Raw genomic sequence first — 22,412 nt, 5'->3', positions numbered from 1 at the left:
ATTGCTTTGCGATGTTTATTTTCATTATAATTTCAAAACCAAACTATACAAATTGACCTGGCAGACTTAGCAAGTAACACACTTGTTTAGCTGATACTTAAATAAAATAGTTTATGCATGATATTTATGAAAGAAACAATCTATATTCTACAATGAAGCTCTAAACAATATTTTAATGATTTTACAGGTTGAATCTAATATTTATTCAGAAAAAAGCTCGACCTTTCAAACGGAAGTAACCAAACCTCTTTATCAAATAAAAAAATAGCTAATGAACTTTTAATCTCAAACAGTTAATTAATATTATTTTAGAGAATAATTTATTGATAGCTAGATTAGATAGTCATGAAAAAATATGTAGTTACCGGATTCAGATCCAATTTAATGAAACTTTCATCAACTTTAATTGTTTCAAGACAAACTTATGAGCACGATCATTAATTTTCCTAATTAGTTTAATCGCCATCGCGTGACGTTCGACACGCCTCGGTACTTTAACTTAAAATAAATCTCCCTTAGTACAAAAGTTTACATCATAAAGTTATTAAATACAATACAATAGATATAAATTACAGAAAGGCCACTTGCTTTACACTATCCTCGTATTATGAGTATTTATAATAATTACTTATAATTTACAAGCAGTAGGTATTATATAGGATAAAAAATATTTTCAGGAATGCTTGTGATCCTACAAAATTGTACACTATAATTGTATACCTACTTAGAAGATACTCGTAATTAATCATTATAATTTTCGAGTTATCTAAAGAGAGAATGTATTGCTAGTGACATTTCAATATTACACTAATTACGTAACTATTTATAAGTAATTAAATCTAAATATAAAGTTTGGTCGAAAACAGGAATGTGTAAAACATATGACTAGAATTTACTAAACTTAACATCGACCTAAATAAACAAAATTACATACTTTAACATTTTATTCGAAATCATCTAATATTAAAATCTACATGTACCTAAGTAGATCCCTAATTTCATCAATTTTGTTTGGGATCTGTTAACTGATATCCTGTTTTTATCAAACAAAACACAAAAACTCAAAATGCCTAGATACACATCAAGGTTTATGTTATAGATACAAACATTTTAAAAGTATTCGAATTTTACATACAGATTCGAGTTGAATATTTAGTAAGATAATATTTAGTTTTTGTTTTCAAATAATATCAGCTTTAGGTAAGTATTCTATCTACCGGTGATTGCGAAAAAGCATTATAACAGGCTTAAAAATAATTTTTGGAATCAACGGAGATCAACATACTAATAGCAAAACTTAATTCGTGCGCACTGTCGAACTGTACTCTAATCTGAATTAAGTAATAAATAATAACGTAAATCTATCACTAAAACACATTAAATAAATAATAATTTGAGATCAATGGACAAATCTATCTTCGTAGTTAGTATTGAATAAATGGAATATACTTACTTATTAGGTATAATGTCTTTTTTCATACCTGCGTCCTGACTTTCTTGTACCCAGGTGCGCGACAAAAAAAACTATCGTAAGTATCGTAAAAAAACGATTCATAATAATTTCATCAATACCGACGAGATCAATCCGTACTAATATTATAAATGCGAAAGTGTGAGTGTCTGTTTGTCTGTCTCTTTGCTAGTTTAACGGATGATAGGCTTATCATCCGTTTAACCAATTTTGACGAAATTTGGTATAGCATGTTATTGTTACAGTTGATAACAGTTTATTCAGGAAAATCGAAGTTTACATGCAATTTTTAAAAATCGAAATCCACGCGGACAAAGTCACGGGTATCATCTACTTATCCTTATTTATGTAGGATGTGCCTAGGTAAAGTGACCCTATAGTATCTGGATATTGGAAAAACGTTGATTTGTAGTAAGAGAGAGTAAAAAAGTGACTAAGTCAGTCAGCAAAGACAGTTTTTTGACATTTTTTAGACAAAATGACAAAAACAGACAAAATTACGTCCTGAACAGGTTCAGTATTCGACCAGAAGCCACTCGAAAAAAACCGTTTTTTTTAACTTTCATAGACAGGTAGGTAGTAGGTAATGTACCTACTTAATTTACATTTCTACTTATAGTTTAAGATGACCTAAATCCTTAGCTTAGGTTTATTATACCACCAGTAGATGTAATTCAGTGTTGAATACAGTATCTAACAACTTATGTTTAAACTGAAATATACTGTAGGTAAACATGAGTTTAGGTAAGTAGCTTTTAATTTAAACATAAGGAAATATATTATTTCGATAGAATCATAAAACGGTAAAAACTGCTCTCCCTTTTTCTACAAAACAACTTCTAAAGAGTTATTAATTTGGAATTTTACTTTACTTAGTAGTTATTTACGTAAAAAATTTACACACAATATACGGCGGCGTGAAAGAAGCGCGTGTTGGAGCCACGTCGCTGCCGCCACGAGTTCTTCATACAGCTCCTTGAATTACAATAATTAGTGTAGTCGTACACGCCTTCAGTTTGATGCTCTGCCTTGGTGTTGCTGTCGCACTTTTTTCTATGCAGGTCTAAAAACGTACATCTTGGATGTCCGTCGGGGTGTCGGGTAGCTGTGTTTGTTCCGGGGCGCTCTGTTTGACGGGCTGGACGTGCCTGGCTCGAGGCTCCTGCGGCTGCGTCTCTCGCGCCAGCACTCGCTCGACGTGCCGCGCGACCAGTTCAGCGGCCGCGGCGGGCGTGCTCGTGAGGGTGCATAGATCGTTTATGGTCATGCGCACACGCAACCCTCTCGCCGCTGCCGTTATGCACGCCACAGCGATCAGCGACGGAGGCACCAACAGGAACTCCGTTTCTGTTAACAAGGGAATGTTCAGGTCATTAAACTTTACAATAATAACATGACATTGAACGACGATAAAAATAAATAAATAAATAAACTTGAAAACAAGATAAGTAAACTGGAATGTTATTATTGGATTGGGCATTGGACGAACTGACGCATAAGGAAAGAACTTAAATACTTAGGTAGACTTAATCCGAAGTGCAATAAAAAGCTTAATTACCTAGGTGGTAGCCAATAGCCATGTACCTACTTAACGATAATAATCTTGTTAAATCCATCCATGCTAATACCATAATACTTAAGTACTGTAAATGCGAAAAAAAATTTGTACAAAAATAGCTTGCGTCCCTGGGATGGACCGGGGCCACCTACTATTTGTCCCGAAAAATTAAAGAGTTGCTGACGGGATTCTTGCGAAATCTAATTCCACGTGGACGAAGTTGTGGGCATTATCTGTTTGCTACAAAGACAGCTTGCAACCCGTATATGGATATAAGTTACTTTTTATCCCAGAATACAATTGAACAATTCCCTTGAGTTTTTAAAATTCTAAATCCCGCAGTCGCGGGCATCATTTATTTATATTAGTTTAGTTTTTTAGTGAACAATAACAGTAAACACCAATATACATAAAGTATTTATATACCAATATGCATCAAGCCGACATTCTTAAGTTTTTTCATACGATATGTTTCGACTTTCGATCTCAACTTTAAGCTCCGAAGCTTTAATATGCGGATACAAACAAGCTCGCAGGCACAGGTAGTAGAGGTAGGTAGCATCTGTTGCAAGATAATTACCTACGCCGACAGGTGGCATGGCACCTTGCATCTCAGCGTCCTTCATCTACTCGTATTCACGGCTTGTTTCGCCGACAACCCGACAGCTCACGCAATAAAACAATACGTGACCAAATTATTATACTCTGTATCACGACCGGGTTGAAAAATTGTATGTATATCACTACCTACCCATATTATATTATACTTACCTAAATGTGAAAGCGTGTTTGTTTTTTTGATTTATTGGTTTGTCGTTTGTCCTTCAATCTTGCCGTAACGGAGCAACGGATCGACGTGATTTTTTGCATGGTTTACCTATTTATATAAGTTTTATCTGTGGTTTTATCCCGCAAAATGAAGCGTTCCCATGGGATTTTTTAGAAACCTAAATGCACGCGAACCACAATCAACTAATCATCAGTAACTTATCCATACTAATATTATAACTGCAAAAGTGTGTCTGTCTGTCTGTTAGCTTTTCACAGCCCAAAAGTTTAACCGGTTTTGATGAAATTTGGTACAGATTTAGCTTACGTCCCGGGGACGGACATAGGCTACTTCTTATCCCGGAAAACCAAAGCGTTCCCACGGGATTCTTAAATGCCCATCTGTTTAACCAATTTATATGAAGTTTGGTATAGAGCTTGCGTCTCGGAAATGGAGATGGGCAAATTTTTATCCCAAGAAATTAAAGAGTCCCCACTGGATTTAAACAAAATCTAAATCCGGACGAAGTAACGGGCATCATCTTGTGGTATATATTACTTCACAAACGAAGCCAGGCAGATTAACTAGTACTTATTAAGAATATCGCAAAAGTTTAAATGGGGTCCAAGTGAAAAAATCATCACGCTACATTTTGCACAATGCGTATCGCTATTGTTGTTTGAGAATAAGGAAGCCAAAGTTGAACAGCTGCCAGATTTGTGCCTGCCTTCCCCGTCTGCATCTTTGTGCATTGCGTATGGGACAATAGACGGGGAATAATGGTAATTTACATCTTAAGTTTACTAGCCAAGGGCGCAGCTGCAATTTCGCCAGGGCCAAGGCGAAATTTTATTGTTTGGATTTATTGGAGACTAATATCGAGACGCCCAATCAATGACACTCTTATTGAATGCCGATAACCCCGATAACCAAGTCAGATTACCACTAACCGAATAGGATTCTTCTCGTGTCATAATACTTTTTTATTGTGATAAAAACTGGAGGGTATAAATAAGTACAATATCTACTAACGGACTTCAAAAAGTAGGTGGTTCTCAATTTGATCCGATTTTGTAGAATGTACCTACATACTTAGGTAACTAGTTAGGTACAATCTACAAAATCAGATCAAAAGTCTACGATTAGTAGGTAAGTAGATATATTATGTTCTTAAAGCACGTAAACCAAAGTTGGTTTATTTATTTTAAAAACTTTAAGAACCGCTTGGTTATTAAAATAATTATTAAAAGTTCTAACTCCTTAGGAAACATTGCAAAAAGTAAATAACAGGTTTAATAAGCGCATCGACATATTCCTCGTAGTAGCTAGTACCTACTGCAAATGTATCTACATAATATTTCTAACGGTGAAGGAGAGGTGATGAAGCGAAACAACTCAGAACTGGGTGTAAAGGCTGAGGGAAGTCAAGACGGCAGATGTGACACCACCTGGCGCGACCCTTCCGTTTGCTGCCTCCTTAGGTAACCGTAGGGTCACTGCCCGCCTACATACGTCTAAAGCTCGTCACACATTAGAATCCTTTTAGCCACAGATAGTATACTTATGGTAAATAAGAATACCCGGCTGAGTTTGTTGTGGGCTCTTCTCAGATTTGGACGCGTTTGGAACCCTCGTAGCTTTAGTTTTAAGTTAATATAATTAATTATAACCACTACATCATTGTTTGACAATCAGAAAGTGTACATTTGAATAAATGACTTTGACTAATTCATACTTGTGTCCATACCTACTCCATTCTTAAAGTATAATATATATTCCATTCTTATAGTATAATTCATAAGTATTATAAATGCAAAAGTGTGTCTGTCTGTCTACTAGCTTATTACGGCCCATCAGTTGCATCGATTTTGAGGTTTTGTACAGACTACCTACAGAGATAACTTGCATTCCGGGGACGGACATAGGCTAGGTGCCCAAAGAGTTCCCGCACGGTTCTAAGAAAAACCTAAATTCATCTGAACGAAGTCGCGGGCATCATCTATTTGGTACAGAGATAGTTTGCATCCTAGAGATGGACATAAGCCACTTTTTATCTCGCAAAATCAATGAGTTCACCGGAATTTAAAAAACCTGAATCCGCACCAACCAATCACAAACATATTATTTTCAAAATTCAATTCAAAAGCCATTCGAAATTCAATTAGAAAATATGGTTTCGTTTGTGATCGATTGGTGCCTCAAAATGATTAGCGCCCACTGAAGTTTTTGTTTCTGTCATTTGTACGGAATAACGTAACAGAGAGAGAGAGCGATATAGATAGTAACTCCTTTCCGCGGATAGAGTATATAGGTAGTCATCGATCCTTGTTGAAATTACTAATCGTACATGCATGAAAGATGGTACTGAGTGGAGGCCTCTGCATTGGAGCCTGGTCCTGTTATATACGAGTAGGTAAGCTTCATGCCTAGGTACCTACATTATGGTCATTGGGTGATAATTAATTAATGTGGGTGGTTCTGGTTATAAAACACCTTTCTACAGTGAGTCCAGCATTGACTTATTTTATGGCAATATGAAGTGTACCTACGTCAAATTTTAATTAAATTGTTAGGTACATACTTTGTAGTGAAACATAAAGTAGTTTAATTTACTGCCCTGTTACTGTGTTTCACAAGGTAGGTACTCTTGGTAAGTTTATTCGTAAAAACCTGTTATTAGCTTTAAGATACCTTAGTAGAAAAAAGCTGTTGATTTCCTAATAAAATACTACAAAATAAACTTAAAAGAAGTTAGTAAAAGTAATATCTACTACCTAGTTTGATAGGTGTAGGTTTGATTTTCTAGTAATAGGTAGTTCGAAATCTTAAACATGTGCTGCCACCCTAACTCCATTAAAAGTTCCTTACACTATTCATTAAAAAAAACAATCGCAACACGCGAATGACTCATTATTTTAATTAGAAAAAAAAAAGCCTTACACGTTAAGGTCAAGCTTGCGGGTAACTAATAAAGTCAGTCGTCGACGGTTAAGGAAATGAAAATCTAAGTGGACGTAGACCTTTACACTTTACAGGTAAATATAAGCCTAACCTACCTACAAGCTATGGCAGTGCAAAAAAATCGGTCAAGTGCGAGACGGCCTCGCACACGAAAGGTTCCGTAAACTTCCGTACCATCGCACAAGAACATATAACACTATTTTAACCGACTGCGGCAAAGCCAAAAGGAAGGGTTATGATTTTAGCAGTCTATGTATGTATGTATGTATGTGGGTATGTAAGGTTATTTCCAGATTATGTGTGTTCCACCATAGCGCCTAAACTACTTGACCGATTTTGATGAATGAGCTGTCAATCGATTCGTCGTAAAAGTCCGGGTGACATAGGCTACATTTTATAAGAAAAAAATTGACCTAATGGATATTAATTACATGAAAAAGTGATGTCTCCAAAATTTTTTTTTGCAATTGTATCGAGTGGGGTGTCAAATGAAAGAGGAGAAAATTCTGAGTTCATAAATATAAATGTATTACAACATTAAAATATACCAAGCGAAAGAAAAACAATTTTACCCTAATATATTAGCGTTTATTAAGACGATTGCAGTCGCGTTTTAGTTTTCAACTTTATCTTGTATTTTATTAATTAGCTGGCAGAAGACTACCTGTCTGAAGAAGAACATAATGTCTCAAGAATTTACGCCAATGGTAATGGCAGAGTACCCGATCTCTTTTCCGCGCAGCAGCGTCCAAGGTGAAGATAGCCCTAATGGTTGCCAACCTCCGGTAGGAGACGGCACTTCAATAAGAAGAAAAATTTTATTTTGTGATATGATAAAGGTAGGTTAATATAGACACGGTAATATTATCTATACAGTATTCTAACTCGGCCGTTTCTTTGAAATAAATACCTACAGATGCGCGGTACGTAAACATGCGGTAGGGCTGCCCGCCTCCAGCAGTTTAATTACATTTGCCTACTTTGTGTTTCCATCTAGTTTTGTGATTGTAAATATACTTTTTTTATATAAACAAATAAAATACTTTGTGAATTGCATAGGAAATGTTCAATAAAAATGCGTGTTGTTTTTTGATTGGTAGATTTAATTAAAAAACCATGTTTGTGATTGAATAACAAATCGGTCTTATAATTTGAGACCGAAAAATATTTGCGCCTCGACTGAGACGTAGGAAATTAAACGAATGTTACGAATTATTAAATTTTAAAGTTTAAAAAATCCGCATCCCTATAGCTTTTAATCAAAAATTGTTTTGGGGAACATGGGCAAGATAGAGAAAAAGGAATAAATATCTTTTACTTGGTTATAGACACCTGCAGCTACTTTACAATTTATATATTTGGTTTTAAATGAAGTTCGGAACATTTTCTCCATTTTTTGTATGTATTCCACAATATCATCGCTGGGTACAATCAAAAAAGTTTGCGAATTAATCTTATTGTAGTCCCGGTACCTTAAATACCGACATTCTGAGCTGAAATTGTGGCTTCTTTGATCGGGTTTCACATACAACGAAAAAATCGCGCGGTTATTGTTAGAAAAACAAAACACCGCCCGTTCGTCACTACGGCACAGTCGCGACTGTCTGCATGTCGAGCGCCTGCCGACATCGAGGTGCGTAGGTATAGCTCGCGTTTCGTCCGTTTCTATGAAGTTGGAATACTGTACATACCATTACCGTGATATAGACAAGATATTCCTTGCCTATATTAAGGTAGGTACCTTTTTAGGCAGGATTTTTCAAGTTCCCACGTGATAGGGAATAAAGAGGATTTATATTTTTTGCCGAAGCCGGAGGAGGTCGTTTGTCATGAATAAATCGAAAACAATAAAATTGGTAAACTAAATCCTGGTCTGTTAAACAATAGTGACAGGCGGCCGGCAGGTAGCTCATTAAAATGCACCAAAAATGTATATTACGAGTAGGTATGTGAGTTGTAATCAGTCGTATCAGGTACAATCTCCGGCGATCACCGGACCGAAGCGATCCGTTGTGCGACAGGTTGGCCGTCAGTTGGGACCAACATCTGCTGGGCACGAGCCAAGGGGCACACAAGGCTAAGAATACACCCCCGTCTTACCCTATTCCTAATTACCCCAGCCAATGTAATGAGCGTCGCTTTAACAGACCTTAGGAACCGTTAAGTTCCGTTTGGAAAACCTGTCTCGCCTCACCCTCAATGGGAATCCTTACTTATACAAATAGACGCGAAAGTGCAAGGGTTGCAAATAGTTAATGTCATTATCTAATTGTGTGAAACTAGATGTAATATAATACTGAATACGTCTAATGTCTCATTTTTAAATATTTATTTTCTTTGAGGGTTCTTAAAACGGGTGCTCGTAAAATCAGTTGGGTATGTTTTATTACGTATAAATATAAACCTATGGGCTATGACAATTATTATTTAAAGGGCGAAATAATTTGTGTTCAAATAATTATGTTATGCCTACAATTTTATTAAAAAGATTAAAAGTTACAGTTTTATACGATTGTAAGTACAATAAATTATATTTGATACGAGGAATGCAAATTTAGTATTTACACACAAAATTTTTAATGCAGTCAATGCGGTACGGTACGTTTTTTAAAGCCACAGAGAATAGGAACAAAGGAAATATCAAGCGATTATTTATATTTGCCTACCTTCAATTTTATCATATAAATATTTTTTATGAACTTCATTGGAATAGGTCGGAAGCGAGAACGAAAACTTAATCTAAGTGTAAGATATACCGTGATATACCTTATCGTTCGTACGTTTTGAGTCGCTAAGTATCGGGTTAGATAGTTAAGGGTCGGGTCGCCAGGTGCGTACTGAGACGCTCTTTGTCGGGGCCCCTTTGTCGCGGTGGGCCTGGGTTTTCGGATGACGACAATGGCCGCGGGACGTCTTCGCGCATTGTCGCCGACTCAGCTGGCGCGCCGCTCCCCTCCGCCGCCAGCTCGTCTCATAAGTCACCACGGCCGTGACACCGTTACTTGCATTACTATTTACTACAATAATACACACGCAATGTTTGATTGCTATCTACCTTTGGACAAAAGTCTTTTTAGATTAAAGATGTCCAATTCAAAAATTGAAGCTTTTAATTGTACCAACTGGTAGGCTAACAACTTTACAGAAAATATATTGCATGATATCTTGTAGAATACTCGAAAAAAACCTAACTGTCCTGCCAAAAAAATTAACTAAAAAAACTTTTTCACATTTTTCAATAATAAATTTTGGCTAGTGTGAGTGTCACTGGGCATGATGTTAAGGATTTTAACGATATCCCATACATCCAAATCTGTTCAGGTATTTAGAAGTAATGGTGGAATCAAGAAAACCATAATTATACATACACCCTGAAAATATTACACTCTTTTTTTGGGCAGTAGTGTGAAAATTGCTTTATCAACTGCTTCAGTAAAAAATAGGTAAACGATTTAAACACATTATGTAATAAGTAGGTATGCTATACGAATCCTGAACTTTTTGTTTTTTATAAAACTTTGAACAAACACGACGGGTTTTGAAAAAAGTTTCAACTTACATGGGCGTATTTCGTAAACAAACCCCGCCGGCAAGATGATGATTTAGGGGTCAAGTTTTAATAAACAGTTAACACCTAGGGTAACTCACGATCGGTTACCGACAATTACGAGTACCTACTTCCGGCACCCGACGCTAGTGCAGTGGACACGAGCTCTTACTTAATATTTCCGCCCTTTATCTTACGAGTAAATTATGGAAAATATAATCAAACACTCTTCATAAAAATAACAAGGCTAAGTTTGTTGTGGCCCTTTTCTTTTTCATTTCTACTTAGAATAATTGTCAAAAATGATTTTCCGGGATATAAGTAGCGTACGTCCGTTTTCGGGATGTTTAAACTCTCTGTATATAAATTTCGTCAAAATCGGTTAAGCGGATGAGCCGTGAAAGCTAACAGAAAAACTGACACACTTTTGGATTTATAATGTATAGTACTCGTAAATTGCTTTGAATCATTAAAAATAAATGATTTTGAAACTAATCATAACTTTCTGTTATATATTTTAATACCGTTGTTATTATACCCACAGAGAACTATTAAAATTTTTAATTAGTTGATCTATTTTAGACGATGTGGTAAGCCAATGGAGGCTAACCAACTGTTAGTCATAAATAACTTTTTATCAGGATGCGATGGACCATAGGGGCTGTACAGGGTTAAGTGTCATCGCGTTCCTTAAATTATTTGTACGACCAAAGTATAATTATTATTATCTTTACTTTCTTACACTAATCTAGAACTCGTATTCATTTGATTTATGATACCTAGTTTGGATGAGACTTGAGAAGTTATGGAATTAACATGCTTATTTGCCTACCTATTATAATATTTTGGACTAAAAAATACCCATGAACAACTAAACTCAATTTTAACTTTATGAGATGGGTGCCTGCTGCCGTTCCACTAGATATTATTTCGGGAATGAGTTGCAAAGACAAAGTACAGAATGTTGCGAAGGATGAATAGTTTAACATCACTCTAACATCTTTGGAACCCACATATAAATTCGATCTGATGGAAAAGAACTCGGTGAGCTTCATTAACAAAAAAAACGATCCTATTAACGGGCCTTGTACACACCCTTCATTATGCATCCTTAAATACCTAGATATCTCGTGGAAAGGTAGTGTTTCTCTTACTCATTATCATAAACCCATGAAAAAATGTGGTTTTCTTGCATTCATCTCTGAAAGCTTAAGTATTTACTTGAAAATTGTGGAAAATGCACTCTGAAAAGCGATTCAAGGGTAAGCTTAGCGTATTTAGGTACACATATAAAATTCTGTAGGTATCATATTATCTACGTAAACAGCAAGCCCTAAATATCATGTTATTACGTAGGTATATTCAAGTACCTACCTACTATGTTTATTTTAATATAACAGGACCGTATTGAGCACATGATAGTGTGGACTGGGACGAGGTTATAAATCAGATTAGGGCCAGATACAAATCTCGGGTTATCAACATCTCTTAGAATAAAGTATAAACAACTAAATACTAGAGTGATGTTTTATTTTTATCTTACTAGTATAATAAAAAAAATTTGGATATAAAAGTTTGGATGTTTGCATGTATAAGATCTATAAGACTTCTAAGATCTATAAGATTCTAGGTAAACGTGATGTCACAGGCATCATCTCGTATTTTAATAAGGGTGATCGCAATTCGCAACATAATATTAATATGTACGTAGGTACCTTACGAGTATGACTCATATCATGTACAATGTAATAATAATAATTTGTACCTTGCTATCTATCTAGTCTCTACCAAAAAAACCTGTACTAGGTACATACCTAGCTATACAATTATTTAAACACAATTGCAATAATTTGTGTGTATTTTAACAAGGGGAGGTTTTTCGGAGAGGGTCAATTTGTGGGGTGACGGCACAAGGTGTACGATATCACAGCACTAGCGGCATGTGCGTTCCGATACATATCGAACCCTCCCTCCATGCTCGTGACCACTCCACTCCGCTACACGCACTCTAATCGCATTATAATAACAATGAGAGGACACATTTGGTCCAGAACGCCAGTGGTGCAATGATATGATTGCAGCGAAAAGTCATGGACGTCGATTCTGATGTCTTTCTCTTAAGTCTAACTCTAAACTAAAAGAGTATCTGTATCTTTTTCTTTTTATATTGTTAAAAAAGGATAGAAAATTAACTTGAAAGTGCTACTCTAAATATTTAAAAAGTATGCTCCCAGCACCGTTTAATATTATAGCTAGTATATTGAATGACTAAGTTGTAACAAGTTGTTTTCTACATTTGCTAAGAAGTAGATAGGCATAAAGGCATAAAGGCGTAAAGGCATTTTCCAGCGCTAAAAAAAAGTAGGCGTTCTTAATTATTATGTAACAAAACCTCGACAAAGTTTCTAAATCTTTGATTTCACGTCACCCCTAGCAGAGAGAACTAAAGTCAAATTCAAAGTCCAAGTCAATATCATTTATTCAAATTGGGTACTAATGTACCTATAGTTTCTGACTGTCAAACAATTTCAACAAAATAAGTCATTGTCAATTATAATAAGTTCTTTTACATTAATAAGAAAAAGATGCGACTATTCTAAAATTTTGTTGCCATCAGAATCAGTACGAATGTTTTGTGTCCTGTTTGGATCAAAATTAAGTGTACCGTTTAAATTAGAGAGATATATCCATTATAAATATGCCTAAATGTCTGATGGCTTAACTCACCTCTAAGTCAGAGAAATGCCCGACTAGTTTCGAAGCCGCCCGGGGTCCTTTTTCAATGCACCTCTGCTCGCTATGCAGGGCCAAGGAGAAGGCGCCTCGCGTGTCGTCTTATCTCGTAGCTCGCGCGACTCGTAGTCTCCTTGGCACCGCGTCGCGAGCAAAGGCCCATTGCAAGAGGACCCCGGACGTGTTCGAAACTAGTTGGGCACACTCTGACTAATAGAAGAGTTCAGCTATCAGACATTCATAACAAAATCATATTATTCTTCTCTTTCTACAAGTAAAACACATAAATGAACTAAGCAGAATAAGTACCTACTTAGGTAGGTACTTATTTAAAGTTACTCAGGGATGAAAAGTTGTAGAATCCTAAATTCAGGGCCCCTCTTATCTTTGCAGTTGGTAAAAATAATAAAGTTCAAAGTAAAGTTAGGCAAATAGCTAGTCAACTATTTAATCTAGCTAAGTATTACCTATCCTAATTAATTTGCGTAAAGTCAAGGAAGGCCGAAGTTTAAACGGCCCGCATGTTACGGCATCACAGACATACCTTCATGTGCCAACTCCATTCCCAAAACTATGTATAAAATATAGATTTGTATGTAAACATTTAAAATATAAGCTGTGATAGCCTAGTGGTTAGAACGTCCGCCTACTAATCGGAGGTCGGGGGTTCGATCCCGGGCACGCACCACTAACTTTTCAGTTATGTGCGTTTTAAGCAATTAAATATCACTTGCTTTAACGGTGAAGGAAAACATCGTGAGGAAACCTGCATGCCTGAGAGTTCTCCATGTTCTCAAAGGTGTGTGAAGTCTGCCAATCCGCATTGGGCCAGCGTGGCAGACTATGGCCTAAACCCTTCTCATTCTGAGAGGAGACCCGTACTCAGTAGTGGGGCGGAAATGGGTTGATCATGATGATGATGATGATGATGATTTAAAATACATTTAATAATTATGGGTTGACTAAATCACAAAAACCTTTCTTTTATTTAAAAATGTTTTTCTGACGTATTTCCTAATTTAGTTGAAAAATAGGATTTGAGACTTGTGTTAAAACTTTAAACTGTTTCGTTTAAGATTAAAAACATCGCATTAACAGATGTACTTACCTTTATTCACGGGCATGAAAACTTGTTGCATTTTCTTTCGAAGCAATTATGTTCTAAAAGGGTTGTGTTTATAATTTTTAAAAATAAAACTAAATCGAGAACCACTTTAGAAAAGCTTTTTCAGGAGTTTGTAGAAAGAGAAACTGTTTGAATAAACAAGTATGTTTTACCTGTGTAACAAACGGAAGTAAGTGTGAGGGCATGGATTCGCACGAGAGAGTTAGCTCGGCCCCACGGCACTCGCGCAAGTAGAGGCTCCACAAAATCGAAGGCTGTCGCTATTGAGAGCTGCCAGTTCAGTCGCTGTAGCAGCATCACTTCCCATTCCTGAAACAAATAATATATAAAAATCTGTCTTACAATGTACAGGTAAAGCCCTTTCATATGGTACCCCTATACTACTTCTATACTTGGTATAGTTATCTTACTTTGAAAATTGAAAATACTAATTTTATTTATTTGTTCTGTTTACTTGTGTTATAAGACCTACCTACCTGCCAAATTTCATCATTCTAGGTCAACGGGTAGTACCCTATAGGTTTTCTTGACAGACACGACAGACGGACAGACAGACAGACAACAAAGTGATCCTATAAGAGTTCCGTTTTCCTTTTGAGGTACGGAACCCTAAAAATTGCAACGCGGCAGTCCATACTCCATAGACATGTAAGTATAAAATAAAAGAAGCTAAGACGTTCACGTAGTAGGTAGGTACAAGCAGTGCAATGTAGTTAGAAGTACATTTACAGCTGAATCGTAACCGTCATACACGAAGGCTCAGGCGGAAACCGCAAAAAATAGCGAATCATATTACAATTATCGTAAAAGAAAAGGGCAAAACAGGGAACCAACGTCTAGGGATACTGAGAAGGGAAGCTTTACTTTGAATTAATAGGGGTAAATGTAATTATCTGTTTCGGTAAAGAGACATTGAAGTAGCTTGAAGTGAAGTATTCCCACACTCCTAAAATAATAATTAATGAGTATGTACCTAATAAGTAAAATATAGACGATGTATAGAAAGTAGGCGTTACTTTGGAAAGTCCATCATATTATACTTATAGGGAACCATAAGCCTAATTGGCTATAATCCACTGAAACAGATAAATCTGTATTGTGCAACGTGCAGCATGCGATATGCACTACCCTCCCACTTGCAGGAAAAGCAAGACGCCGAGCAAGCAATCTACATCTGAGGATGCTCCGGTATCGAAGTGAAATGTGCGTCGAGTGTGTTTTGGAGGATGTGTGATGTTGCGTTGTGGTGGTGCGTATTGCTTGCTTGGTGGCTTACTTTTCCTGCATGTTTAGCGTTGGGAGGGCGAGGGAAACATCACCATCATCATCGAAATTGACCCATCACCGGTCCACAACTGATCACGGGTTTCCTCCTAGAATGATAGTCTGTCACGCTGGTCAAATGCGGATTGGCAGACTTTACACAGCTTTGAGAAAATTATGGAGAACACTCAGGAATGCAGATTGCCTCACGATATTTTTCTTCACCGTTATTGATTATTACTTATGTTCAATTATTTAAAACACACCTCCGAAAAGTTTGAAGTAAACGAATACTGAGGCGAACCACTAGGGTAGTGGTTCGCCTCATTCGCCTCACCAGGCCACTGCCAAATAAGTATGGGATAGCGTTGATTAAGTAGACCGTCCTAAAATAAAAACACTATCAACTAAAAACAACATTCTGCCAGTCCATCGACGCCAAATGTTACCGTATCGTAAGCACTTATCGCACCGAACTATGGGAACTTACTCTTGTATGCCTTTCGACCTCATTATCATGCGCGTTTGAGACTTATCAGGATCATCGCCTGAATTAATTGCAAGGAAGTGTATGCTACGAGTACCATACCATACGGTACCTCCGCATTACAAAGAACGATGAGCGGTTTCTCACGGTCATGGTTCATAATTAAGGCATATTATGTACCTATTAGGTATACATTTTACCAAATGTCAGGACAAATTACCATACGAACACTGTCTAACCTTCCACGTTGTGTGGGAATTTGGGAAACGCATATAAAAGTATTTGACGGCCTCCCTGCCGCAGTGGTGAGCTCTGTGGTCTTATAAGAGAGAGGTCCCGAGATAGATTCCCGGCAGGGGTAATTTGGAAAATCATAATTTCCAGATTGTTTATAGTTTGATAAAGTGGGAGGCCGTGGCTAGTTACCGGGTTACCGCCCTACCGACTCTGAGAGTTCCGTTCGTTTTTTTCGACATTTTGCACAATAAATCAAAAACTACAATGCATAAAAAGAAATAAAAATCTGTTTAGAATGTACAGGCAAATCTCTTTCATATAATACCCCACTTGGTATAGTTGTCTTACTTTGAATTTTAACACACATTTTATTTTATTAGTGATGTGACCACAATTCGTTTTCGGATTTTTTCTTTACTTATGCTATAAGACCTATATACTTATGCTATATGCTACCTACCTACCAAACATAATTCTGGGTCAACGGCAAGTACCCTATAGCCTAGGTTTTTTTTCGACAGACTCGATAGACAGGCAGACGGGCAGATTGACAGACAGACAGACTCACAAACAGACAACGAAGTAATCCTAAGAGTTCCTTTTTCCTTATGAGGTACGGAACCCTAAAAACGGACACAGCCCCTTTCAAGTTAGCCTGTGTCCACAGATCGCATCATCACTTACCACCAGTTGAGATCGTAGTCAAAGGCTAACTTGTAATGGAATAAAATTAAATAAAAAAAATAGATAAACGACAAAACTCTCAGTTTGAGAGCAATTAAGGTGGAGCCGAACCAGTGGTAAATTATTTTGACGATTCAAAGGAACTTGTAAAAGTCTACTTGAATAAAAATCTATTAACGCTCGGGAAAAAATTGGATCCTTGGTTATTACAGAAAAACATTTGTTTAGCGAGGGTGATAGTGCGTGTGAATAATGTGACAAGTCAAACTCACGGGCGCTACGAAACTAATTGAACTAATCACACCTGCCTACCTGCTCACACAATATTACAAATTACAATTGTGGCTTGGTGACATTCATAATATTCATAACAACTAGGTGATGCGCACGACTTCGTCCGCGTGGATTTAGATTTTAAAAATCCCAAGGGAACTCTTCATTTCCCGGAATAAAAAACAGCCTTTGTAATTTGCAAGCTATTTTTGTAATCTTTGTACCAAATAGATTATGCCCATGACGAATCCACATGGTTTTAAGATTTTGAAAATCCCGTGCAAACTCTTTAATTTTCCAGGACAAAAAGCAGCCTTTTGGAATAGGGATTTCCCCGGAATACAAGGTATCACAGTGCCAAACGTTTAAAATCGATTAAACGACTGAACAATTGCCATCTCGATCTGTCGCGAACAATTACTATGAATGTAAAAAGAAACTTATCAGTGTACCTATCACGCGTCTTATCATTACTCGTATCACATAAATGTGTCGCTACCCACATTTCCGTCGGAAGTAGCGACTTCAACACTCGGTCACACATACGTAACTACTGCTAAGAAAGGCGACATTAGTATCCTCTCCGCTCCATGAGTTCGTCGAGGAAGAAGTAATTACCGGAAGTCTAGGCAGTACTGTAAGGAAACAGGCAATATAATGGTGTCCCTTGGGGTGAAGGTATGACATTTGACTCGGCTAATCGAGTTCATTCACGGTACAATCAAACCAATGCACTACTCCTTGCGGTCGTCGCAGGATGTAAGGTGTATAGCTGCTTTGCGACGCGTTGCTTTATAATTAAGCCTTATGCTGATACCGATCTACTTAAAATTGTAATTCTATCCTTCCTTCAACATAACTGTCTGTACCTAAGGTTAGAAATTTCGGTAGGTAGTAGGTACCTACATCAGTTTATTATACGCCTAAAAAATAAATTTAAAAGACGGTGAAGTGCGAGTCGGACTCGCACAAGGGTTCCGTACTATCGTACAAGAAATAACACAATTTTTTTTTGTAATGTAACCACAAATTCACTGTTTTCGGATTTTTCCCTTTCATTGCTAGCGGCCATATTTCATGATTCTAGGTCACCGGGAAGTACAAATAAATTGATTCCCTTGATTAGTCTTGCAGACAGATAGCCAGACAGTTGCAAAGTGATCCTATAAAGGTGCCTTTTACCTTTTGAGGTACGGGACCATAAAAGAAATCCATGAGTTCAATAATAAAGAGCACCAAGATATTAAGTTTATATTTTGTAGGACATGTTATTTTTGTCATACCTAAAGGCTCCGGCCGGTGGACAAAGCATATTTCACGCGGATGAAGTCACGGGTGTAAGTTAGTTATAAACAAAAGTACCTTTTGTTCAAATAATTGCACTTGGTGCCAATAAGATCATCTTGTATTTTACAGCTGTGATAGCTTCTAATGGTTAGGACGTCTCTCTCCTAATCGGAGGTCGGAGGTTCGATCCCGTGCACGCACCTCTAACTTTTCAGAGTTATGTGCGTTTTAAGTAATTAAACATCCTTGCTTTAACGATGAAAGATAACATCGGGAGGAAACCTGCTTGCCTGAGAGCTCTCCATAATGTTATCAAAGGTGTGTGAAGTCTGCCAATCCGCACTTGGCCAGCGTGATAGACTAGGACCAAACCCCTTCTCCTCTGAGAGGAAACCCATGCTCTGTAGTGAGCTGGCGATGGGTTTATCATGATGATTATGATGATGATGATGATGATGATATACCAATGTTACAAGAGCTATCTCTTGTAGACAGACAGACACACTTTCTCAATTATAATATTATAGTATGGAATATGGATAAGTAAGGTTTCATAAAAACTTACCCTCACTTCTTCTGGATATACGGAGTTGTCAGTGTAGGCGCAGAGAAGATCTACAGAAAGTGGATGGCATTGACGGAACTTGGACGCCAGGAGGAGCGCCGTGACTGCAAGCAGCTGTAGCTGCTGCCGTGAGATCGCGCGCTGCGCCAGAAACCTGTCTATGTAGCTCACGGCCAGGGGGTACACCTGCTCTTCGCATTGCTGCTCCTCGCACACCTGATAATGCAACAATTCATTTCAATTACGACCTTACTGCATTACTAATATACCAGAATTTTGAACGAAATGCAACAGAATTAAAAAAAAACAAAATTGAAAAAATTCATTCGCACAGCTTAAAATATTTTTGTTTTTGTACTTATTTAAGTTTTTTTTAATTCAAATACAAGTGCATAAAAATAAACTTACAAACTGTACATATAGTACAAGTCAATTAGCTGAACTTGAATCGATTGAACATCTAAACTTTGGAACTGGAATGTTTAGAATTCTTATCAGCTATCGATGTACAAAAGTTATCGCACAAAACAATAGTAAAATAAAAAATATACTACCGCTTTCATGGAACTTTAAACCAGTTAGGAAGGAACCTACTTTCAAAATTTACAAGTACGAAAAGGAAAAGTTCGAAGAAAGGCATGAAGGTAAACAAGATTGAATAATTATATCAATATTTAGGTAGGTACCTACTTATATCAAATCAATATAACATGCGCAGACAAGGGCCTGTTATCTGCGGAGGACAAAAGTCCCTAATATTTTACTAGCTTATTCCGCGACCTCTTCCACGCGGAAAAAGTCGCGTACATATTAAACCCATATTTTACCCCCTTAGGGGTTGAATTTTCAAAAATCCTTTCTTAGCGGATGTCTACGTCATACTTAATCTGCATGCCTAAAGGTGCCCACGCACTTGAACTGAACTGCAGCTGAACTGCGCGTCGCGTCAGCGCCCCGCACAATATTCTCTCCAGCCACGCCGCGCGGCAGTGATGTACGCGCGGGGCGCTGACGCGACGCGCAGTTCAGCTGCAGTTCAGTTCGAGTGCGGGGCACCTTAACAGCCCAAGTCCAGTAGTTCGAGCTATGCATTAATAGATTAGTCAGTCAATCAGTCAGTCATCTTTTCCGTTTATATACATACTAACTAACACCCGCGACTTCGTCCGCGTGGATTTAGATTTTCAAAATCTTGTAGGAACTCTTTGATTTTCCGGCATAAAAAGTAGCCTATGTGCTAATCCAGGGTACAACCTATCTCCATCAGCCAAATCCGTTCAGTAGTTTCTGCGTGAAAGAGTAACAAACATAGACACATACTTTCACACAAACTTTCGCCTTTATAATATGAGTGTGAAGTATGATACGGTGTTTCGCTTTCGCCGTAGGTAGGTATAGATACTATTAATCCATCGTATGCGCTAAGCGATGCAATTCTTAGCGATGAGGACAATAGTCCCTCGTCTGCGTAGGCCGTTAATCTACTCAGGCAACACCTAATAGATGCATAACCAGAACTTTTCTCTAATCAGCAGGTAATCTTTCCAATAGGTTTTTCTTTTCAACCTTACGTTAGTTATTACTAGTGGCCTAAGAAAAATTAGCATAACGACCATAACTATTAGAAAAAGCTACAACAACATCCCATTAAAAACGTCGGCAGGACAGCCGTTGAATACATAAGCTATAATATAGGTATACTACCTAAGCTGTTTTTTGCAATCCTGGTTACGATGCGTTATAAAGATTCCGTTGCTCATTGAACTTGAACAGAGCCTTCGTAACAAAAAACTACTGTAAAAAAGTTTCCGTTCGCATCAGAAGATTGTAAGGGCTCGTACCTACCTATCTAGCGTAGATAATACACGTGCATCACGTGGATCGTGGATTATACTTGTCTTTCATTTGAATCAGAAATTCTCTATGTACCTACGGTACCTACATTATTACGAGTAGGTATCACAAGATAAAGTTGAAAATTAAAACCCGACTACGATCGTCTTAATAAACGCTAAAATATTGGTATATTTTAATGTTGTAGTACATTTATATTTATGAACCATCCCCATTTTTTTTGATTTAGGTCAATTATTTATCAAAATGTAGCCTATGTCACCCGGACCTTTACGACGAATCAATTGACACCTCACTCGTCAAAATTGGCCCAGTAGTTTAGGCGCTACGGTGGAACACACAGAATCTGGATACAAACATACATACACACATACATACATAGACTGCTAAAATCATAACCCTTCCTTTTGGCTTTGCCGCAGTCTGATAATAAATACCAAAAATCAATACTCACCAACCTCTGAAAAAATCCCTGATATAGAAAATCTTACCAATTAAGCTCTGCCTAAATTATTTTGCGGAATACCTAGGTACCTACTACCTACCTATTTATTCTTTTGACTATTTGAAAACAATGTCAGAGCAGGTAGGTACAAAGTAACTTAAATGTTAAAATAGATAGCTACCTATAATAAATATCAACCCGTACTTCACTCACTAGTCAAAGTAAAAGCACAGTTGAGGGTAGAATAAAAAATATTTCGATCCATGGATATCTGTAAGGCATGTGGTAATCATTGTGATAATAACTTACTTTAATACTCAATTCTATATTTGAAAAATATAATAATAACCTTTGTTTATAATATGAAAAATTTGACTTCTAAGAAACGAAGATAGCTGCTAAAGAAAGCTCCAAGCTCTCACAAATTTAAGGTCATTCACTTCAACTTTAATCAGCTGTTGTCGGAAGTCGGACGCGATAGTTAAGTTTTAATGAACAAAATTTTTTTAATGTCTTTATAATTAGATAGATATAGAGTTATTTAATATACAAAAATTCATAATATAAGAGTTTAGGATTTACCTCCAGCATCCAAGTAGTGACAACTTTTCGCATAAAAGGTTGAATATCAATTTGTACATGTTCAAAATAATCTGTGTGCAAAGCATTCACTCTTTCTAGGATGAGGAGATTCGGCAGTAGCCTAGGGTCGCGGTCCAAGGCGCGGTCAGGTCCGGCGACGCACATGTCCACCACCACCGTTCTTCCACTACCGTTGCTAATATGTCCAGAATTTTGTAGATTTTCCCCACAAGACAAATCCATTTTCACCACAAATTAACACTTTGTAATACCACAATGTCCATAATCTAGAACATAAGTAGCATGGAGGTAGCACGTAAGTTCGCACAATGTTTTAGTTTACGTGTTGTTCACGAGCGCTGTCACCGTCCACACAGCCGCCCAGCTAGCGGCTAACAAACAAGTGTGTGTCGACTTGACTGGCGACTGGCGGCATGTATAGGAACGCGTGTGGAGCCTTGTCGCAGCTCTGCTAAGGGCGAGTTCCCCACTCCTCAGCTTACTTTCGATTTAACCTTTTGTTTGTTTTTTGCAAAGACTATTTGATAAAAACTTAGGCACGACTTAAGG

General features: G+C 37.3%; 1 protein-coding gene across 1 annotated transcript; it reads right to left on the bottom strand.

Annotated features, from left to right (window-relative positions):
* LOC123866167 (G1/S-specific cyclin-D2-like) lies at positions 1 to 22,412 on the bottom strand. Its single transcript, XM_045907559.1, has 4 exons — positions 21,843 to 22,412; positions 18,962 to 19,177; positions 14,318 to 14,474; positions 1 to 2,818 (listed from the first exon to the last, which is right to left on the bottom strand). Exons 1-4 carry the CDS (start codon positions 22,083 to 22,085, stop codon positions 2,535 to 2,537), a joined length of 900 nt encoding a protein of 299 aa, XP_045763515.1. The 5' UTR covers positions 22,086 to 22,412; the 3' UTR covers positions 1 to 2,534.

This window comes from Maniola jurtina, chromosome 6 (genome assembly GCF_905333055.1).
Source record: "Maniola jurtina chromosome 6, ilManJurt1.1, whole genome shotgun sequence".
Classification (NCBI taxonomy): Eukaryota; Metazoa; Arthropoda; class Insecta; order Lepidoptera; family Nymphalidae; genus Maniola; species Maniola jurtina.
The sequence above is the reverse complement of the archived record's forward strand: the minus strand, read 5'-3'. Positions and strand labels throughout refer to the sequence as shown.

Excerpts from the sequence above, each read along its gene's own strand:
- LOC123866167 (XM_045907559.1), bottom strand. The coding sequence starts at position 22,085 with ATGGATTTGTCTTGTGGGGAAAATCTACAAAATTCTGGACATATTAGC. Across the intron at positions 19,178-21,842 it reads TCACTACTTGGATGCTGGAG|GTGTGCGAGGAGCAGCAATG; the intron begins GTAAATCCTAAA and ends TTGCATTATCAG. Across the intron at positions 14,475-18,961 it reads TATATCCAGAAGAAGTGAGG|GAATGGGAAGTGATGCTGCT; the intron begins GTAAGTTTTTAT and ends TATTTGTTTCAG.